We start from the raw sequence: 17,185 nt of genomic DNA, 5'->3' as shown, positions 1-17,185 counted from the left end.
ACAAACCATACATTTATCACCGACTCCCCTTCTCCATGGTTCATTATATTAAGCCTTTACCGCTGCATATTCTAATTTTTCCATATTTTCTCTTTTTCAGTTTGGTTTCAGTATACAGTACTGTACTTCACGCTGCTAAATTTATTCTAATCCTGTCAATGTTTTAATATGTTTACAATGTTTTTTCAAATTATCTACAAATCTATTCCAATCTTCTTTACAGGTTCTTTCATCATGGTCTCTTAATCTACTCGCCAAATTAGCCATTTCTGGCAGTTGATCTAGTTCTAGTGTATCATAGCTGGGAAATTCACCTCTAGCCAGTGGCAGTGTTATGCCAAAAGAACTTCGATAAGGTTCCATTTGAGGCCCCTTCTTTGAAGTTGACACTTCACTAATGCTTTTGCTGTTCTGCTACTGAAGGGCCAGTACTTTTATTTAAGACACACATAATTGATATGAAAATAGTTGTATAGTATTTAGGATTCAAATACACAGCACATTGTATAGAGGGGCATGAAGTGAGACACAGGCAGGGGCCCCCATGGGCGTGTAGCTTGCAAACTGTTATCAAATGCCTGCCTTTCTCTACACGCCCAGTAAAGGAGGAGGGGAGTACAAGCTGGGTTCACAGGACCAGATAAGGGAGAAGGGTGTATGGCATTTGGAATACATGTGTTTTTGTAGTTAAGGAAATAAGGTGTTGGTCTGTTTTTGACTGTATAAAAGTATTGTAAATCCACAATTCTGTGCAGGTTGCGAGCTGATTGCACTGCACCATTTACTTAGCATATGCTGAGCAAATAAATCTTGTCGTATCCTGCCTGGCATGTTGCCTCTTTGTGTGGTTCCATTGCTCCTAATACCCGGGTGGGACTTAGGTCCTACACTACAGTTACAGACAGGATGTCATTATAAACCAGTTCAGTGAGAGGAACAGAGGTTCTTGGTGCCACGTCTCATCCTCACGGTGATATGATCCTACAGATGCAAGAACCTTTGACAAGAATTCAGATTATAGCCCATCCAGTTGCGTAGGTCAGTGTTTTTCAACCTTTTTGGGGCAAAGGCACACTTGTTTCATGAAAAAAATCACGAGGCACACCACCATTAGAAATTTTTTTTAAAAAATTAACTCTGTGCCTATATTGACTATATATAAATCGAATTTTTCCCACGGCACACCAGGCAACATCTCGCGGCACACTAGTGTGCCGCGGAACAGTGGTTGAAAAACACTGGCGTAGGTAACCCAGGGTGGTGTGTGTGTACAGTCTGCACCAGGTGGGGTGGCGGCATAGGGGGTCTGTACTGCAGCACATTGGATGCTGTGCGTCAGGGGTTGGGATTCTGGGTGGCAGGGGAGCTTGAGGGTGGGCGCTGTCTAAATTTTTTTTGACTTCCTAAAAAATGTTGCTATGCCGCTGGGCCCACCCTATTTTTAAAATACATATAGCTGATAAAGCCTGGATAGATACTCTTAACATCCTTCTAACTTCCCTTGTTTAAAACAGGAAAATGGTAGAATTTTTTGCAGTCTTGCGTTTCAATCCCTAACTTGATCTTGGACAACTCTCCATTCTTCTGTTGTCTTGGTGTACTGACCTTCATCAGCTTGTGCGTCATCTTCCCCGTTTCCTGTCCTTTAAAATGTACTTTTAGCTCTTTTAGCTTTCTTCAAAATTTGCTGTTGTCTTGAATCACCCCCCTCCCCATTTTACCATAATAAACAATGGAAACACTTTTTATGAAAAATAGTTTATTGCACAAAACCTGTTCAAGAACTTTTTATGTGCATCCTAATTATTATTTTTAATTAACATGCTTTTTAAAAAGGTCGCAGTCATGAATCCTTAAGTCAAAAACCTCATAACTCTTCTCTTGTTTGGAACTCCCAATTGAACTATGGATTCAAATATGAATTATGGAGGTGGTGCTTTTCCTTATCAACACAGCAACTGATTGAAACCTTTAAGATGTGACAGAATATGTATGAGAAAATTTCAGTATTATTTCTTCAAATAACTCTGTGCAGGTCCATTCAAGACAAGGCAGGTTTTCATAGAAAATTTCCTAGTGGCAAGAATGATATGCGCCACTGGGACATAAACCATCTAATTTCCAGCAGGTTAGCATTAACATTAACTCCGAGTTTTCAGGAGGAAGAGTAAACAGATCAGCACAGTTAGAGCCCTCTTATAAATAGAGTGACAGGGATTAACTGTTTTTAATGGTGTGTCTATCACAGCAAAGGATTTGATACATTTCGGTTTATAATGATCAGAGTTATCTACCTTTAATGCTCTCGTACTGATCAGCACACCTGCTTATAGATACTCCCACAAGTACTGAATTGTACATATTGAAGAAGCAGTAATGCGCAATACATCCAACATACATATGTCACTCTAGAAAACCGCTTGTCTTTATCGAAATAACTAATATTTTCCTGATAGGAAAAAAGAACATTGTCCTCCACAAGGAAAAGGAAGAAGTGTGTTAACAGAGTACCCAAGTCTCCAAACAACTCGGAAGACAGTGGAATTAATATGCAACAATCTGCAATAATGCAGACACTCAATTTTGAGAAGCATAAAACGTGCCTTTTTCTTTTTACTGTAACACTGAAGGACCACAGAAAATCCCTCAAACAATGCTCCAAAAGGAAGCATTTTTTAAACCAACCCTCTGCAATATTCAGACAGAGCATTTTGTGGTTTCTCCCCCATTTTGTAATTAAAAATATACATTAATAGGTATTGACCTCTAGGGATGAAGAAGCGAACAAAAAAAAAAGCACATTCCAATAATCTTATACAATGGATCCCCTCAAGATGATTCTTCCCATCTCTAAAAACATGCCAGTGTTAAATCGAGGCACCTGTCCACTTGGCTAATCTGTGGTTGCTCTGGAAGCTTTTCCTTGAACTATGGATTTAAAAGATAGCACCTTTTAAAAAGGGCACAGTATCTGAAGCCAGAGGGAGAGAACAATAAAAGTTCTGTAATTAGGTTTGTTGCTAGTTAAGTGTGCTCTCTTTTGCACTCTCAAGTTTAGACCCATTTCCTTCCTGGTCAAAATGGCAAGTTAATGGTAGATATAAACAAGGGAGGGGAGATGTCTTAAAAGAAAGGAAGGAAGCATTTTCAGCTGGGAAATAAGAAGAGAAATAAGATTTCCTTTCCCAAAGGAGAAAGACATACAAGGCTACATACTGCTTTATGAATATACAATCTGGTTCTGTTTTAAAGAGCTGGTCAGGAATTGGTAAAGGCCTGAAAGAGGTGTGTTACCTAATTTAGCATTTAGCACATAAATTGAAGTTGTCAAAATTTATAAATACCAGAATCATTCCTGTAAATAATACCGTGTGCTAAGTAGATCAGCAACATGAAAATTCCACTGGTGCAAATTGGGGAGCTGAATATATATTAATCATTACATAGTATTACCTTTGGTGTTTAAATACTATAGAATTTCTTCCTCTTTAAGTTAGCAAGTACATAAGCTTCAAGATTGTGAACAGCAGCAAAAAGAAATCACTCATTACTATTTACTCTGCAAAACAGACTTACTAGTAAAAGCTATTAGCATATCCGGGTTAATCAATAAAGCTTTCAATGTTTTATCTCGATAACAGTTTGATTAGTCTTATAAAATAGTCAATGTCACATTAACTGAAACAAAAAAACCATTTACATTTAAAAGTACATTTCCTTCATATACTATATGCAAATATTAAAATGTTTTACTGCAGTTTCAAAATTATGGTTCATAGTATTAAAAAAAGACTATGGGATGTTTCCAATAAATTATAACCAGAGTAGATCCATTGAAATTCATGGACCAAAGTTATTCATGTCCATTAATTTCAATACATCTGCTCTGAATATGATAAACATTGGATGCAAACCGTAGAAAAATCAAATCTTCAATATGAAGCCAGGGTTGTGGTGCGTGGGTTTTTTCTTTTCTTTTCTTAAAAGCAGCATGGGAATACCATACTCGGTACCTGATGGCAAGATGGTATCTGTATATTATCTGGAAGGAAACCCACAGTAAAACTATCTCTATCCAAAGACATTCCTTCCCTTCAATGTTTGTTTAAAATCGAGTCTAATATGCAATCTGAGAATGATGCAGAGGCCAAGACCCTCAAAGCCACTTACTCCAGAGTTTTGGTTTTTCCTATCAATCTACCCTGAAAGTCAGGTCAGAACTAAATACTAATGGAAGTGGCAATCATGCATCCAGTACCCTGTTTCCCCACTGTAATATCTAATATAGAAATCTTAAAAATTTTCAAAGCTGGGGTCCACCTTTAACCCCAGCTTGCAACATGGGTCACTTAAAAAAAAACACCCACCATAAGTGTCTATCTTGCTTTCCATTTTGCCTTCTCTGTTTCTTCCCCTTAAATCAACTACTGCTAAATGTTGTCACTGGTGTGACCCACCTTACGATGGGGGCATGATCAGCTGTGGCTCCTAGCCCACCCACTGAAGATCATCAGTCAGTAAAACACACCAACATCACTGATGAGCTGCATTTAATATTGCAGGAAATCTAAGGTTGCCCACATTTTCGGTAGTAGTTAGGTGTACACCATAATGTGATGTCGCAGAAGACCAGGGCAGGGTGGCAGTGGTAAGACAAGTAGCTATCATTTTCAAAACAGCTTTGTCTGCACCTTAACTTCTAGTTCCGGACTCTGCAATTGTTACATCCCAGATTTCGATATCTTTCAGTCAAGACTGCTGACAATCCGTTCATTCTCTAGCGGTATTTTTTCTCTAGAGCATCCTGGGGCAATATTCAAAACAGAAAGTAGATTAAGCCAAGTCAGTGTGCTTTGAAAACACAGCAAAGGTGGCTTTCGGTTGTCAGTAATGGGGCAGCGGGGATATAAAGAGAGAAAACCTAAGGCATGTTGTTTCAGCCTGCTAATAGCTCAGCAGGGTCTATCTGTAAAGGCAGCTACATGAGCACTAGGCTCCCAACTAGTCATTAGACCAGATGACATTGGACTCCAACTCCCATCAGCCACAGTCAGCATAGCCAATGGTTAGGGATGGTGGGTGTGGGAGTCTAATGACTTCTGAAGGACTACAGCAGGCTTCCTCAAACTCTGTCCTCCAGATGTTTCAAGACTACAATTCCCATCATCCCTGACGACTGGTCCTGCTAGCTAGGGATCAAGGGAGTTGTAGGCCAAAAACATCGGGAGGGCCGAGTTTGAGGAGGCCTGGACTACAGGGTCTGAATCCCTGCATAAGGAGAGGGGAGGGATTAAAGCCAACAAACAAGGGTTTACAGGCAGTATGACACTCATGTTTGAAATATACAGTAAGTAAATTTCTAAACTCGATACTTTAGGGGCTGGCTTTCTTTAGGCCCCAATCCAACCAAGATAGAAGATGCAAAAAGATTAACAAAGCAAAAATAAAACCCAACCCCTGGTGATTTGTAACTTACAGATACTCCAGGACAAGAACAGAGTTGAAGTATTTATATACACCCTGCACTGGAGAAGTCCTCAAAAGACTGGAACAACAACAACAAAAAAGGTGCAAAATGCATCTGCCAAAGTGAAATCAAAGCTCTCCAATGGCCTTTGGTTGTGGATCCTCAATCTATTTCCTTTGAAGTAGTCCCAATTGATGCAATGGAACTACTTCAGAGTCGGTGGTTTTGAGATTCATAGCCACCAAGAAGTTATCGGTTAGAACTGGTCATCTCTATCAATCAAGGGTGTGTCTCTAAAACAAAACAAAAAAAGAGATTCCATTACCAGCTTAGGGGGTGTGAAAGTTCTGGTTCATATTCTCATGTCTACAGCAGACCAAGTCATTAGCCCAAGTCATTCTGAATTCATAGAAAATGTACCATGTGAGCAGGGGTGGGAAGAAATGCACTCAGCTCCACTCACCCCTGTCATCCTTCTACTTATGGAGGGTGAAGCCCTAAAGCAGAGAGCTCAATTTAGAACCTCAGTCTCTGGCCCTGATTATGCAATCCACAAATAGAAAAGACTCATCCATTTCAAACCTTTGCCCTTCATGAGTTTGGGGGTGGGCGGGAGAAGGAGCTTAGTGTGCTCACCCCTGCTCGCATAGCTTTGAATATCAGCAAAATCCTCAGCCTTCTATATGACTTTTTTTTACTAACAACAACAACAACAACAAAAAGGTTGGAAGTGGCGTAATGAAGCCCACGTTCCTCTGCAACAAAAGTCACTTTAACCACTACTGAACAGATGAAAATGTATTATTGGAGACCAAACATCACATTTCTTTTTCCTCCAAGACAGATTAAAATGTATTTTAATATAGCATCATCTTCAAATGTTTCGCCTCTGACATTTTCCCCCTATTCAGAAGGAAGAACAGATGGAGATCTCTAAAACTTGGTTTCAAATAGGGCTGATGAACATGTTTCACATACTTCAAACAGCTGTGGAATGAAGCGACAGGCGACGAAGTCACTGCATCAGCTCTTCATTTCCCCCAGCACTTAGGTTATTATCCTTTAGGTCTACAACGGAGAGGCTCTGGTTGCCCGTCGTAGTTGCAGCAAAGTTAGATGTAAAGTCTGTTAGTTGCCCTTCTATCTGGCTCCATGAAGACATCGATTCATGGACTGTTATCGTATGCTCTTCCATCTGACGCTGAAGGCTGTCCATCTCCTGCCTTTGTTAAGCAGAAAGGAGCAAAAGGTGGGATAAGAACGTAATTATGAGCCCTAATGGATCAGACCAAAGTCCCATCTAGTCCAGCATCCAGTTTTCCACAGTGGCCAAGCAGATGCCTCCAAGAAGCCCACAATGGAAACAGCACCCCGCTTCCATCAATCAGGATTCAGTGGCAAACTGGCACTGAACATGGAAATTCTGATTTGTTGTTATCATCTATAGCATTTGCAATTCTCATAAGTGCCACTGTTCTTTACGTAGCTAAAATGATACCACCCACACAAGAGAATTATCAGCAGCCTTCGTGGAACACAAAGGCTTGTGGAAACAAAGCATCTTGGGGAAGGGAGAGGAACGTTATGAACCAAAGCTTATACATACACAGAAATCTCCCAACTTCACTACACCCTGCCATGTTGTCTACTTTGGACTGGAAAGGATGACTACTTTGGCACCATGTCTTGTTGGTATTTAGCAAGTGAAAAGAAAAGTATCAAAAAGCAGAACTGGGAGGAGAACATAGTGTTAGGTAAGAAGGTAGAACTGAATAGTGACAGAGGGCAATGTACATGGCAAAGAAAACATTTAAATTGTACGGATGGAGACTTCTACATTTAGAATCACAGAGATGGAGCACTTAGCCTGCAATCCTAACCACGTCTACTCAAAATTCTGATTCTGTACTCCAAAGCAAGTGTGAGTAGCATGGCAGCCTTGGTCTCTAACCCAATATCCTACTAGTTGTCATTTAATAATAATATATGTTAAAAGAAAAATGAAAAAATTCCTTCAGTAGCACCTTAAAGACCAACTACTGTAAGTTTTTATTTTGGTATGAGCTTTCGTGTGCATGCACACTTCGTCAGATACACTGAAACAGAATGTATAGAATGTATACAAGATCTCAAAGCAGCTGTTTTATTACAGAAAAATTTCAGAAACAGACAAGAAAGAGAAATTGCTGAATTGGGACTCATTACCAAGCTTAAAACCATGGAGCCACCTGGGATGAACAGAGATATCGGATTCTTATCTCATTATGCATGATCTAGCTTTCTTTTGTGCCTCATTATGCATGATCTAGCTTTCTTTTGTGCCTTGTCCCCCCCCCCCGCAGGACTAATTGCAGTCATCAGCAGTCGTTAACAGCCATCAACAGGTTCACCACTCCTATCAGCCCATCATCCATTCCCACCCCCCACCCCCACCCTCTTAATATAAATAAGGGTCTGGTTGATTCTGTTTCAGTGTATCTGACGAAGTGTGCATGCACACGAAAGCTCATACCAAAATAAAAACTTAGTTGGTCTTTAAGGTGCTACTGAAGGAATTTTTTTATTTTGCTTCTACTCAGACCAACACGGCTACCTACCTGTAATTAAAAGAAAAAGAAAGAAAAAGAAAACCCTAATAGCAGAACATGTTACTGTTCATAAAGCTGCTAAAATATTTATCAGTAGTAATAGGCAGGGTTTTTTTTAAAAAAAAATACCAGAGAGACAGCAGGATTTTACTCACTTGAGTTGCTGGAGGCAGCTGTTGAGGTTTTTCAAAGGCTCTTTATTCACAGCTGCTGAAGGTTTCAGCAGCTCTTCCAGCAAAGCTGCAGGGACGGGGCAATCAGGAATCTTCACTGGAGTCACCGGATTTGAAGGATTTGACTCTCCCTTCAGTGTTTTTCTCTTTTTGAAAGAATAAACAAATCAATCTACATGCAATAAGCAGCCGCTTTCTCTACTGTGAATACTTGAAGCACAATTCTTAAGAATTCAATCTTTCATCATGGCAGCAACTGCGCTTTGGAACTCCTGCTTAGTGATAGGAGGGCACCTTCACTGTACTCCTTTTGGCACCTCTTTAGACAAGCTGATCTAGATATCCAGAATGCGGATTTAGTTTATTGCTGGTTTTAAATTTTGAACGTCTTAAATAGTTGTTATAATCGTTTTTACCAATAATATTACTGTCTTTTTTGTAGGCTGTTTGAGGTTTCTTACAATCAAGTGGTAAATAAGTTTTATTAAATAACAGATAGATAGATAGATAGATAGATAGATAGATAGATAGATAGATAGATAGATAGATAGATAGATATAGATAGATAGATAGATATAGATAGATAGACAGACAGACAGACAGATAAAAAAGAACAAGAAGAAAATGTTTGTGTTCAATTGACTACACCCTTTAATAAAGTCGCCCCTTTCCTTTTGTGTAATTACACAAACAGTGAGGCATATGGTAGGACAGGACCTAAGGTCTACAGCACAGTTTGGCATGTGCAAAGCACATATTTTAATTATTATTATTTTCTTTTCCTTCGGCCTTTATATAAACTGCTACGGATCATAATTGCTGCCGATACACTGTATTTTTGGTGCTTGTTAAAATTATAATGGTTTTAGCATATACACTTTGACAAAATTTTGTTGGTGTATTCAGAGACAATTCTCAGCGTTTGATGTTTCATTTTTCATTTTCTGTAATTGCGTAATTATTTTTTAATAATCTTTAAAAATTGACTACGCTCTCACTAGACCCCCGAATACGGTCAAGACATTTAATCAGCCATGAATGCCACTGTATAAATCAGGCACCCCCAAACTTCGGCCCTCCAGATGTTTTGGACTACAATTCCCATCTTCCCCAACCACTGGTCCTGTTAGCTAGGGATCATGGGAGTTGTAGGCCAAAACATCTGGAGGGCTGAAGTTTGGGGATGCCTGGTATTAATGTTCAGCTTAGATTATTTCATTATTCGTTTCTCATTTCATCCAACTTAGGGCTATCAGCTTTGAAATAAGCCACAATCTTAAATCCACGGTTTGAGAGTTAGCTTAACATCCTGGCTTGTTCCGAAGCTGGCAACAACTGTTTTTCAGTTCATTAGAAGCTTCCTATTTTAACTGCAGCTTGTGAAAGTTCAATAAGCCAAGACAGATGGTTCAAAGCAGTTCATAATGCAATGCATTTGTACTGGGGCGGGGGGGGGCACTCTGTGCATCCTACCCTGTGTGCACAATCCCACTTCACTCAATGTACAACAATTACGAACCAATAAAAGCTGCAGTCTGTGACCAGTATAAAATGAAGCACGTCTCAATTTACCTTGCTTCTTCTTTAAACGAAACGACAACAGCTACTTCTAACACTTCACCAGGCATTTAAGCTTAACAGCCATAAATGCCACTGTGTATTTGTTTCAAATAAAAAGCAGCCATTGAAATTAATAGACATTACTCACTTAGGTCCATTAATTTCAGTAGGTCTAGGATGAGGTACAGCCAATGGTCTTGCTCTTATAGCTCAACTGTTCTCAGGGAAAAGCCCTTCTGTAGTTGTTTCTTAAGTACCATCAATTCCTGGGGAAGTTGCCTCTTTTGAGCTTAGAGGTAAGACTCTTAATTTCCGAGATGGTTACTGGGGGACAATTTGGAAGGTTACGTGTATTTACCTTTTTATTTTGGGCTGTAATAGCAAAGGTTATCTATCCCACTCCATCCTTGCTCTCAAAGGAATGAAACAGGGATGCATCTTTGCCCCTACTCTTTTTATATAAATTATTTGGCAGGAAGCTTACCAGTGGAACATACTCACTATCCTAGTCTGTCAAAAAAAACCTGCCAATTCTATTACAGCGGAACCTTGGTTTACGCCTACCTCCGTTTACGAACGCCTCCGTTTACGAATGCCGCAGACCCAGAAGTGTTTATATCCAGGTTCTGCGGCGTCGGATGCGCAGACGCAATCTGCGCAGCTCGCGCATGCGCAGAAGTGATCTGCGCAGTGCATGCGTGCGCAGAAGTACTCTATCGGCGCTTCGTGCATGCGCAGAAGCGTGCCTTCAGCGAGCAAACACCTCCGTGGAACGGATTGCGTTCGCAAACTGAGGTACCACTGTATATGCAGAAGATGTAGTACTTTTGTCTCTGACAAAAAGTGGGCTTGAGGCAATTGTTGAGAAGAGTTATTGCAAAAAAGGAACCATTACAAATTAATTATGATAAAACTAAGATTATTGTGTTCTCTAGGAAAAGGATGAAATACAGATGAAGACTGTGTTTCTCAAGTACCTTTTTCATCTTTCCATGCTTCAAGTCCAGCTTCAGTTGCTGGTTATGCTGTAGAAGAGTCTTCATGCTATTCTTGAGTTCAGTCACTTTTGCCTGAAGCATGATTTTATCTTTTTGGGTTAAGGACAAATCATCCCGAACCATCTCCAACTCTGTCTTGATATTCTAGAATGAAGAAGGATTGTTGGAGACATTGAGCTTCTGCATTAACCAAAGATCATTCCAAAAAAAAAGGAAAGATATTACTTCTTTTAGATGGCAAGCCTCTACCTATCTACTCAGAAGCAAGTTCCATTGAGTTCAATGTGGTTAACTCCCATGTGGAATTATAGGATTACAGCCGTAGTCTTACAAGTCTTATACTATCTGAACTCTGGTGGAGGCTTGGAACACTCATAAACCTTTTATTTCATTAGCATCTTATTATGTCTCATAACAGATCTTCCATGACAGCTGGCTGACAGTCCAATGAAATACCTGTAAAACGGCTTGTACTCCTTTCAACTCCTTCTGGTTACGTTGCTCAGTCAAGTCCAACTGCTGCTTCAGGGCTTGGATTTCTCTCTCCTTCTGCTCCACTTCCCACTTGAGATCTTCAACCTAAAAATGTGTATGGGGAGGGGGAGTATTTCAAAATATAATTACATAAGGAGCTGTAATATTGCAGGTCAATTAAATCACATTGAAGTCCATTGAGATTTAATAAAAACAGAAGAGGAGCCCAGTTGGGTCAGACTAAATGGTCTATTGTGCCCAACCAGATGCCTCTGCAAAGCTCACAATTTTGCATTTGCTAATTTATACATATTGAAGCAAAACCTAGAACCTAAAATGCCGCAGGAGGCAGGCTGGCAAATTCCCACTCCAGGTAAATTTTTCAATTATTTTGCTCCCAACTCCAACTCAGTCATTTTAAAATTCATTTACTCCCAATTAATTTCCCGTATAAATTCAGTTTGCCCTCAATTGCTCCCATTTATCCCCCCACCCCCACCATAATCTTTAGATTAGATAATTTTAAATTAAACATATTTCACCCAATTGGTGCCCTGTTTAATAACCTAGATTCACCCATCAAATCATTCCCCACTCAGAAAAAAAGATAATGTCAAATGTCACACCGCTAACAATGCCCCTGGATCGACATTCAAGTAAGGAAGCAGCGAATGAGCAATATGGATGCTTCACCTCTTGGTTTTCTGCAGGCTGCTTGCTAAGTTGCTCATCCAGCTGCTTCTGGAGGAGCTGAAGCTGAGAACGAGCTTCTGCCAGCTCTTCCTGGAACTGGGATACTTCTGCTGAATGCTTCCCATCTTCAACTCTAGAACAAAAAGACAGATTCACCCTATATACAGCGATCAATGGGAGAGAGACGTTTGAAAAGAAACCGGAGTTATTTCTATTAAGTATGGTTCCTGAAAATATTCCAGAGAACAAAAGAAATATATACCAGCGCAGCAGCTAGACTACTTATAGCTAACAATGGGGGGGGGGGACACCGACGATCCTTGAATGGCAGGAGAAACTAGTAGAGTTCATGAACTTGGCTAAGATGACTGCAGCAATTAGAAATATTCCCAAAGATAAATATATAATGGAATGGAAAAATGTAGAGGATTATTTGGTTAAAGAAATTTTTAACACTGATTTGGTGATTTGCCTAAATTGAAAGATGAGCAGGGAATTGTAGAAATTTTAGGGATAAGAAGGTATAGAGGGATATGTATAGAAATTTATATAAATAGCGAAATAGTTTTAGATATAGAATTTGGTAATTAAATGAAAGCAAGATTAGAAGAAAGCAAGAAAAGGGAAGTGATGTATGAACGGTAGGAAGTCAATTTTAATTAATATGTTTATTGTATTGATTGTAATATGTTGTTTTGTATCATTTGCTTTATATTATTGAGTATTATGAAGTATTATTTTGTGTTTTTCCTTTCTTCCACCTTTTGTTTTCCTTTTTGTAAATCTTGAATTTCTTTTTGTATTCCCTTTTCTCTCTCTCTTTTTTGTGTGCCATTCATTTTTATAGTTATTGTATTGTTTGCAAGAACTGAATTTTTTTAAAATATATATATATTAAAAAGGACAGATTCAGACCACTGTGAGGAGAGTGCGGCTCTCAGATTGTAGTGCACACCTCTCTTGAGGAGGCACAGCAAGAACACTGAGGGGAGAGAAAATAAACTGTACACGTTAAAGTTAGTTCAATACATTATCAACCAAGGATGCAATTATGCTAGAATGAAAATGGGGGACTGTAACCACCAAAGGCAGGGACCCAGGTGGCACTGTGGGTTCGAATCCCTGTGATGGGGTGAGCTCCCGTTGCTTGGTCCCAGCTCCTGCCAACCTAGCAGTTCGAAAGCACATCAAAATGCAAGTAGATAAATAGGAACCGCTACAGCGGGAAGGTAAACGGCGTTTCCATGTGCTGCTCTGGTTTGCCAGAAGCAGCTTTGTCATGCTGGCCACATGACCTGGAAGCTATATGCCGGCTCCCTCGGCCAATAATGCGAGATGAACACGCAACCCCAGTCGGTCACGACTGGACCTAATGGTCAGGGGTCCCTTTACCTTTACCTAACCACCAAAGGCAGCCAGCCAAAGGATCACAAAGTAGGAGAACTGCCGTGTCTTTTGCAGTAGGAGGCACAGAGCAACCAGCGGATAGAATTCTTTCAGAGCTAGCTTCACAGAGGATAAAGAGAGCCCCCTCCTGGGGATAAGGCAGATAAATGCATCCTTGCAGCTTCCTTCTGTCACCAGTGCTCCATTCTGGCTTCCAACACAGCTCAGCCACCTGACTCCATCCCTTGACCTCCACTTCTTGGGCAAAGTTCTGAAGTTCTGCACTTGTGCAGGCTCCTCCCTGCATAATAAAGGCTCCCAAATGTGTGGAAATCAGTGGGGTAGAACCAGGTGGGAGGTTGGGGGGCAGGCCCAGTGGCCCCCTCTCCCCTTATTAGGGAGCTGGGTATGTTTAGCCTGGAGAAGAGAAGGTTAAGGGGTGATATGATAGCCATGTTCAAATACATAAAAGGATGTCATATAGAGGAGGGAGAAAGGTTGTTTTCTGCTGCTCCAGAGAAGCGGACACGGAGCAATGGATTCAAACTACAAGAAAGAAGATTCCACCTAAACTTCCTGACAGTAAGAGCTGTTCGGCAGTGGAATTTGCTGCCAAGAAGTGTGGTGGAGTCTCCTTCTTTGGAGGTCTTTAAGCGGAGGCTTGACGGCCATATGTCAGGAATGCTTTGATGGTGTTTCCTGCTTGGCAGGGGGTTGGACTGGATGGCCCTTGTGGTCTCTTCCAACTCTATGATTCTATGTGTTAGCCCTTCATTCATGGTTAACCCATGAGGAGGCCTTGCAATTCCTCCTAAAACATATGGTTTTTTTAAAGCAGCCATGGGACCTCGTCAAAAAACGCCAAACTATACATATTTTTAATAGAGATGTAGCTTCAGTTTCCTTGTGATACTCACTGCAGTTTGTCCACTTCGGCCTGAAGGGCCCGGATAAGGACTTCTTTGGCCTGCAGCTCTCGTTTCACCTCGCCAAGTTCAAGGGCAGCTGCTTTATAATGACGGCGATTATGCGCTGCCTCAACTTTGACTGTTGCAACCTATAGCAGCAAAGAGCATATCAGTGTATAGATTATATCTCAGCAATCCTACCCATCCATTTCCCTGACCCTTTCCCCCATGTGTGCTGCATCTCGTATTTAAAGACCACAAGCCCACAACTAGAGACTGCCCCTTCTCCACTTTATTACTGGGCACCTGCGGTTTCTCTCTCACATTCCAGGCTGAGAAGCCTTTGGCCCTCCAGATGTTGCTGGACTACAACTCCCACCATCGCAGACAACTGGCCACACTGGCTGGGGCTGATTGGAATTGTAGTCCAAAAAACTTACATGCAATACCTTGGCAATCATAGCAAAAGCCTGTCAATGTGACAATTTTGGCATCCTCATGCTGCAGATAGAAATAGGGACTAGGGAGGTCTTAGCGTATCACAGGCCGCCCACTGAGCCTGTGGCTTCAGCCAAGATCTGAAATGGAGAGCTTTACAGCTCATTGCCATTTAACCGTAATCATGCAACAGTCCTTAAAGGCTGCTGCTCATTTATATGCATAACCACACACAGGGCCCTCTGCCCAGTTGTGCAGGCAAGTCTTAAAATGCTCGTGGTCTCAACAAATGAAACTGATCTGTAAAAATGTTACGAGAGACATTGCACATATTTCTGTAAATCAAGAAAATCCTTAATAATAATAATAATAATAATAATAATAATAATAATAATAATAAAGTACTGTACAGCGTAAAAAAAAACGCTCATGACGAAAAGTAACACACACACATACACACACACACCAGTTCTTACCTGTTCTTTAAGGCTGTTGACCTTTGTCTTCTCCTTTTCCAAGGCCATCTTCAAGGCTTGGATTAGTTGCTTCATTTGCTGGTCTTCCTCCTCTTTGCGCTTCAGAACTGCCTGGACCTGGGCCATCAACAAAACCCACAAGGTGAACCCTCCAGATACAAAGGACTTAAAGCTGGTGTCCTTGGGCCCCATATGCTCTTTAAAGCAGCATCATACTTGAAAAAAGTCAACATACCACTTGAAAACAGTCAACGATTCTCCCAAAGAATCATGGGAAGTGTAGTTTGTTAAGGTTTCCAAGAGTTGTTCTGAGACTCCCATTCCCCTCACAGAGCTACAGTTCCCACAGCACCCTGGGAAGAGGGATTGGCTGTTAAACCACTCTGGGAATTGTAGCTCGGTGAAGGGAACAGGGCTCTCTGAACAACTCTCAGAAACCTTAACAAACTGCATGCCCCATTGTTCAGATGTACGGTTCCTACTGACAAGGAGCTGTGCATTCAGCATTCTGGGACGTTTTGTGAAACAACTTTCCTGTTGAGGTTGATTTAAAGTGCTTTCCAGCAGGCTTTTAAATCAAACTCTGATTTTATAATGAGTTTTAGCTCATTTTTAGTCTTTGTGTATTGAGCCTCTTGTGCACCACTTAGAGCTGACAGTGATTAAATGACGGGGGGGGAATTAGACATGGAAATTATTAAAACTATACTGTACATATATACCAGGGGTCCCCAGACTTACTGGGCTTTGGGCCGGAGGGCGGGGGAGTGCACGCCCATGCGCATGCACGCACATACTTACTAGCGCGGTGGCACGCTTCCAGGTCAGAAAAAATCGCCAGAAATCTTTGTGCGCATGCGTATGGGCCTCCCCCGGCCCGGAAGTGCACCGGAAATGACCTCTTCTGGGTCGAGAGAGGCCCATATGCATGCACACAAACAATTTTCGGCGCTTTTTTACGATTTGGAAGATCGCCGCCGCGCTGCGCGCCGTAAGAGTGGGCGGCGGGGGTCGTCGCGGCCGGATTGGGAGGCCAATTGGGCCGCATCTGGCCCGCAGGCCGTAGTCTGGGGACGCCTGATATATACAATCTGCTTTAAACATACAAATAATTACAATAAAAACAGAACAGCACCAGCCTTTTCATTAAAAGCAGTCAGTTCCCCAAAGTCTGCTTGTTGGAACAAGAAGGTCTTCACTGGTCAGCAGAAGAGCAACAAGAAGGGAGCCAGTCTAGCTTCTCCAGGGAGGGAGTTCCAGAGCCTGGGAGCAGCCACCAAGAAGGCCTCTATGTACTATTCACAGACTGCTGACCAAGATGAATGAGAACCTAAGGGACTGAAACCGATTTATAGCACCAGCCCAGGCAGAAACAGCTCAGAGTACCTGAAGATTCAGCTGCACAAGGTCCGCCTCTCTCTTCGCTAGCGCTGCTTCGAGGATGCGGTTGTGTTCCCGCAGAGCTGCGTTGGACTGGCCAAGACCAGTGAGCTTCCCGCGTTCATGCTCTAGCTCAAGGGAGAGCTTCTTGTTCATCTCTTCCAGTCGCTTTATCTTTCTCCGGAAGCCCCTGGCTTCCTGAAGCTAAATGAACAATATGAACGATTACTGCAACCACTGAAAGGAATCACTTTGAAGGCTCACTGAATGTCACTGAGTAGCAAACAATAATAAATTAATAATAAAATTTTATTTATACCCCGCCCTCCCCAGTCAGAACCGGGCTCAGGGCTCAGAACCGGACCAATGAAATTACAATAAAACATAAAAAGCAATTAATAAAAATACAGATTAAAATACAGTATTAAAATTTAAAATGCAGCCTCATTTTGAGTAGTCAAATTCAAGCCATGAGGGAGGAAAAACGCAGGGGTCAGACTAAGTCCAACCCAAAGGCCAGGCGGAACAGCTCTGTCTTGCAGGCCCTGCGGAAAGATGACAAATCCCGCAGGGCCCTGGTCTCCTGTGAAAGAGCGTTCCACCAAGTTGGGGCCAATACTGAAAAAGCCCTGGCCCTAGTTGAG

General features: G+C 41.4%; 1 protein-coding gene across 8 annotated transcripts in view; it reads right to left on the bottom strand.

Annotated features, from left to right (window-relative positions):
* Positions 1–964: 964 nt before the first annotated feature.
* GOLGA3 (golgin A3) overlaps positions 965–17,185 on the bottom strand; it is a 58,002-nt gene continuing 41,781 nt past the window's right edge. For 3 of the 8 annotated variants that reach the window (XM_060269507.1, XM_035099314.2, XM_035099321.2), the window contains 8 exons: positions 16,548–16,745; positions 15,162–15,278; positions 14,257–14,396; positions 11,954–12,086; positions 11,243–11,365; positions 10,766–10,930; positions 8,211–8,374; positions 966–6,690 (listed from right to left, as the gene is read on the bottom strand). In XM_060269507.1, coding sequence (XP_060125490.1) covers positions 6,483–6,690; positions 8,211–8,374; positions 10,766–10,930; positions 11,243–11,365; positions 11,954–12,086; positions 14,257–14,396; positions 15,162–15,278; positions 16,548–16,745 — 1,248 coding nt within the window. In that variant the 3' untranslated portion in view covers positions 966–6,482. Of the gene's footprint in view, positions 6,691–8,210; positions 8,375–10,765; positions 10,931–11,242; positions 11,366–11,953; positions 12,087–14,256; positions 14,397–15,161; positions 15,279–16,547; positions 16,746–17,185 lie in introns of all 8 variants that reach the window. The other 5 variants (XM_035099319.2, XM_035099323.2, XM_035099324.2 and 2 more) reach the window with 5 other exon arrangements.

This window comes from Zootoca vivipara, chromosome 17 (genome assembly GCF_963506605.1).
Source record: "Zootoca vivipara chromosome 17, rZooViv1.1, whole genome shotgun sequence".
NCBI classification, from domain to species: domain Eukaryota; kingdom Metazoa; phylum Chordata; class Lepidosauria; order Squamata; family Lacertidae; genus Zootoca; species Zootoca vivipara.
This window is presented reverse-complemented; position numbering and strand designations above follow the sequence as displayed.